Genomic DNA, 5,172 nt, shown 5'->3' with positions numbered 1-5,172 from the left:
CGTCAACAACTCCTCTTCCTTCTTCACCACAAGGTAATGTTCTTTATTACTTTCACGATGAAGCGATCCGGAAGTTGATGTACGTGAAGAGTTATAGGTAGGGAAACAACCAAAATGGCATCGAGCTGAGCACGGTGACAAATTCATAACACCGTAAAATCATTTTCGCGTTATTCTTCAACATGGTGATGAGCACCCATCATCTTTCTGGGATTCCTTCTTCTTTTCTAATAGATGGACGCTGACGTGTTGTGTAAAACCAACAAAGTTGAGTTTGTTTTCAACATTCCACTGGTTGGTGATTTTGAGTATCTGGTTGAAAGGTTGTATTTGTATTCTTATTTCGGGAAAAGCAAGGAAAGTTGGGGTCTTTTCTTTCCTTTCCCCTTCTTTTCCCTTTGCAGTACTGAATGTATGACAATTTGCCCCTCCCATTCTTTCCCTTTTAAACAATAAATTGGACGCTGCTGGTGCTTCTTTTCTTTGTTATTCTTTTTCTCTTGGAGGCCACATTTAGTGGGGTTCTTGCGGTTGATTCACTCTTGAGACAAATGTATGCCTTTTGATTGTTGTCATACTCTTGCCTTTTAAAACAGTTGGTGAAGGACCAACGGAGAAAGTGAGCTCCGTCACAGTGGATGGTATAACCATGGCTGCTGCCTCTGTATCTCAAGGTAAGCAACAACTAGACACGGATTCTCAGCCTCTGGTGGCAATGAGGAGGCCTGATTCTGGTGGAAGTCTAGGAATCCCGATCCCTCTTGTTGCAAACCACTTCCTGGTTGAATTCTGTCCTTCCCAGCAGATGTACCATTACGACGTCAACATATCACCATATCCATCGAAAGAGATTTCGAGGCTTATCGAGCGCAAACTTGTCAAAGAACACCCGCTTCTCCTTTCCGGCAGCCTCCCGGTGTTTGATGGTAGAAGAAATCTCTATAGCCCCATCAGGTTCCAGAGTGATAGACTAGAGTTCCTGATCAATCTGCCCATTCCTGCCCCCCCATCCAGTGGATGTGCTCATCTGCCGCAGAAACATAAGCTTTTCAAGGTGACCATCAAGCTGGCATCAAAGCTCAAGGGGGAAGACTTGAATCACTACTTGAAGAGCGATGAGCATCATGTCCCTCTTCCTCAGGAATATCTTCATGCCTTGGATGTCGTCTTGAGGGAGAGCCCGACCGAGAAATGCATCCCAATGAACCGATCTTTCTACTCGAGATCGATGGGAGAGGAGAAGAACATTGGTGGAGGAGCTGTCGGATTGAGAGGATTCTTTCAGAGCCTTCGGCCGACGCAGCAAGGCCTCGCTCTCAATGTTGATTTCTCTGTGGCAGCTTTCCATGAGAGCATTGGAATAATTCAGTATCTTCAGAAGCGTTGCGATTTTCTGAGGGACTTGTCTCAGAGGAAGACAAGAGGTCTGATCGATGAGGAACGGAAAGAGGTCGAGAAGGCCCTGAGAAACATCAGGATCTTCGTGTGCCACAGGGATACTGATCAGAGGTTCAGGGTTTATAGCTTGACAAGTGAAATCACAGAGAATCTAAAATTCGAGGGCAAGGATGGCAAGGTTCTGCGGGTGGTGGATTACTTCAAGCAACATTACAACCATGACATTCAGTTCAGGAACTTGCCATGCTTGCAGATCAGCAGGACCAAACCCTGTTATCTTCCAATGGAGCTGTGTGTTATCTGTGACGGCCAGAAGTATATGGGCAAGCTCTCTGATGAACAAACAAGAAGAATACTTCAAATGGGCTGCCAGAGGCCGAGGGAACGAAAAGCCATTGTCAATAATGTCATGCGCGGAGGTGGAGGGCCGACAAGGTAAAATCCATATGGTAAAAGAAGCACCATCAACTGATCTATGGAAATTGATTCATAGTTTCAAATGCACTAGGACAAAAATTCTAACCTCCTCCCTCCTCTTTCAAATTATAAACATTTAAATTTAGATACTTGATCATTGTTGCTTTCTTCTTCTCTAGCTTTCCTTTCATATTGTTTTGGATTGTGTAATCTGTGATTGCCAGTATTCCTTTCTTTGTAGTTGGCAATCCGTCTGATAATTAAGAATTGCGTTGGTGATAAGTCTGTCTGTCTGTTCTTGAACAGTGGTGAATATGCAAAAGGGTTCAAGCTGCACGTATCTCAAGAAATGACCAAGCTGAATGCCAGAATACTTAGTCCCCCCAAATTGAGACTTGGGAAAGGTGGTCATGTTAGAGACATTACCCCAAGTCATCAGGACCGGCAGTGGAATATGATCGACAGCCATGTGCTCGAGGGTGTGAGGATCAACAGATGGGCACTCATTAGTTTTGGGGGCACATCTGAACAGCGTTCATGTATTCCCAGATTTATGTTCCAGCTCGCCCAGAGATGTGAGCAATTAGGTATTACTCTGAGACGGACGGCCATAATTAACCCGCAGTTTGAGCAGATTCATGCACTGAACAATGTCTCCACACTTGAAACCATACTGAGGGAACTCCATGAAGCTGCATCTGGTAACGTGCAGCTGGTCATCTGCATCATGGAGAAAAAGCACAAGGGATATGCAGATCTGAAACGAATTGCGGAAACAAGCATAGGTGTTATAAGTCAGTGCTGCCTGTATCACAATCTGAGCAAGTTGAGTCCCCAGTTCTTGACCAACTTAGCTTTAAAGATCAATGCCAAGGTTGGTGGAAGCACGGTCTCACTGTACAGTCCACTGCCCAGACAAAATCCGTGTGTGTTTGGCGATGATGAGCCGACGATGTTTATGGGTGCAGATGTGACTCATCCTCACCCGCTCGACGACTACAGCCCATCCATTGCGGCTGTGGTTGGTAGCATGAATTGGCCAGCTGCAAATAAATACATATCCAAGATGAGGTCTCAAACACACAGACAAGAAATCATACAAGATCTCCAGGAAATGGTCGAAGAATTGCTGGATGACTTCTCCCATGGGATCAACAGGCTTCCCAGAAGGATTATTTTCTTCAGAGACGGTGTTAGTGAAACCCAATTCTACAAAGTGTTGCAGGAGGAGCTAAAGGCCATTAAATCGGCTTGTCTGAGGTTTCCTGGCTATAAGCCCTTGATCACATTCGTGGTTGTACAGAAGAGGCACCATACCAGATTGTTTCCCAATGACCGAAACAACAATGCCGCCAATGGTGGAAACATCCCCCCAGGGACTGTTGTAGATACGGTGATAACGCATCCGAGAGAGTTCGATTTTTATCTCTGTAGTCACTCAGGGATGAAAGGTACCAGCCGTCCGACACACTACCATGTTCTTTGGGACGAGAGTTGTTTCGGTTCTGATGAGTTACAGCAGCTCATACATAACTTGTGCTACACTTTCGTGAGATGCACAAAGCCTGTGTCCCTGGTGCCACCAGCTTACTATGCCCACCTTGCTGCTTATCGAGGTCGACTGTATCTCGAAAGAGCGGTGTCGATGGTTGTGAGCTCAGGCCCCTCTAGAGTCTCTCTCTCGCGGCCTGGTCCTCCATTGACGACAATTCCACTGCCAAAACCGAATGACAGAGTGAAGAAGCTAATGTTCTACTGCTGACACAAATCAGATTCTTGCTAACCAAGGAGTATACTCATGAAGAACAGATCGTTGATCATCTGCGACGCCCTCCTGTGACCATGTTTGTCACCTCCAAAAAGACTGATTGTAAAGCCTTCCATGCAATCTAAACTTAGCGTTTGGTTAAGATGTTTAGATTATGACAAGTGAAGAGTGCGAATGGTAAGCAAGTACGAGTGCGCAAGAGGACCATAATGTGCATGAAGGAAGAGAAGGCCTCAATTTTGAGCACTCATAAATTTATTTGATAACTGTAACGTTCAAGCAGGAATGAAAGAGAGTTACATGAGCTAGCTTGTGCGGCTAATGATGAACGTGCACTTAATCTTTTAACTCTTGATGTTCTTTCAATTTGAATTCCTTAAGCTGACCCACTAGTCAGGTGTGAGCACTTGTAGGAGGCAAAAGTGCTTTGTTAGGTTACGAAGACCTTGCTGCAATGCCTTTGTAACTGCTCAGCTGTTTGGCTCTCTCTCTCTCTCTCTCTCTCTCTCTCTCAAGTGAATGTTTGCCTCTCGTTCTACCCAGCTTCAAGCATATTAACCGCTCTTTAGACATCCATCCTGTTGCGAGTAGTCAGGATCAACACTTAACATGAGGCACGAGTTATTAGGTTCTGTTTGGAGGCGGGCGTTGACGAGATGAGAGGGGTAATGGGAGTGGAAAAGAAAATAGATGATGAGACTGGAGTTGCCAACTAGGTCTAGGTCTGGCAAACAATATGAATGGGTTCAACTCGACTCAGCTCAAAAATTGAGCTCGGTGAGCCGAGCTACGAGCCAGCTCGTCTAAGTAAATGAGCCGAGCACAAAATGTGTGTTTTACATAATATGTATTTGATATATTATCAAGCTTAAAAAATACTTAGAATTTTTTTATAAAAAATGAGTCAGCTTGGTCTCTGCTCATGCCGAGCTCACCAGCCGGGCTCTAACTATATCGTTTGTGAGATGGGACACAGATGGCCTAGTATGACCTTTGTAACAGTGGGCTTATTCCAACTTAAAACAAGTTGGTCAGCACACTTTCATGCAACAAAATCAAATTTTGGTTTTAGTTGCTCACCTTCTCAAACAAATGAAGTAGAAGCAGGATGAGAACCATCTACGTACTTCATGAGGTCATGATTGGGAGTACCACAACAAATAATTGTCCTTGTTGAGTTTCACAAACACAAGGAGAACGCATTCCATTGAACTGTTAGATTGGGTGGCAGGAAGGGTGAGCTTGAGGCCATTGCAGATAAAGGATAATAATGAATTGTATCAACTATGGAATCACTGTGGCTCCGATACCATGTAAAAGATCAGGCTGAAACATTTTTCAAACAAGATCACACACACATAATTTTATAGTGGTCCAGTTAATGTGACTTATATCCACTGTTGGGCGTCCCTTTCTCTTTGACTTACACAACAAAGAGAAGGAGACGCCCTCCCCTTATATAGATATTTTCAAGATCACATTGAGTATGATACCTTAAACACAAGGCGTCAATATTAAGGTCAGACTTTACCTGAATACAAACTTGCTTTAATACAAGACTCTTCTTTACAGGTTTGGTCTCATTGTGA

The 5,172-nt window shown here is 44.3% G+C and overlaps 1 protein-coding gene across 1 annotated transcript; it reads left to right on the top strand.

Moving 5' to 3' along the window:
- Positions 1-649: 649 nt before the first annotated feature.
- Positions 650-3,577, top strand: AGO7 (Argonaute family protein). The gene is made up of 2 exons (XM_089991063.1): positions 650-1,833; positions 2,122-3,577. Exons 1-2 carry the CDS (start codon positions 650-652, stop codon positions 3,575-3,577), a joined length of 2,640 nt encoding a protein of 879 aa, XP_089847189.1.
- Positions 3,578-5,172: the final 1,595 nt, after the last annotated feature.

Source organism: Nuphar pumila, chromosome 16 (genome assembly GCF_984573655.1).
Source record: "Nuphar pumila chromosome 16, dmNupPumi1.hap1.1, whole genome shotgun sequence".
Classification (NCBI taxonomy): Eukaryota; Viridiplantae; Streptophyta; class Magnoliopsida; order Nymphaeales; family Nymphaeaceae; genus Nuphar; species Nuphar pumila.
Note: the sequence above shows the minus strand (reverse complement) of the source record. Positions and strands in the feature narration are given on the sequence as shown.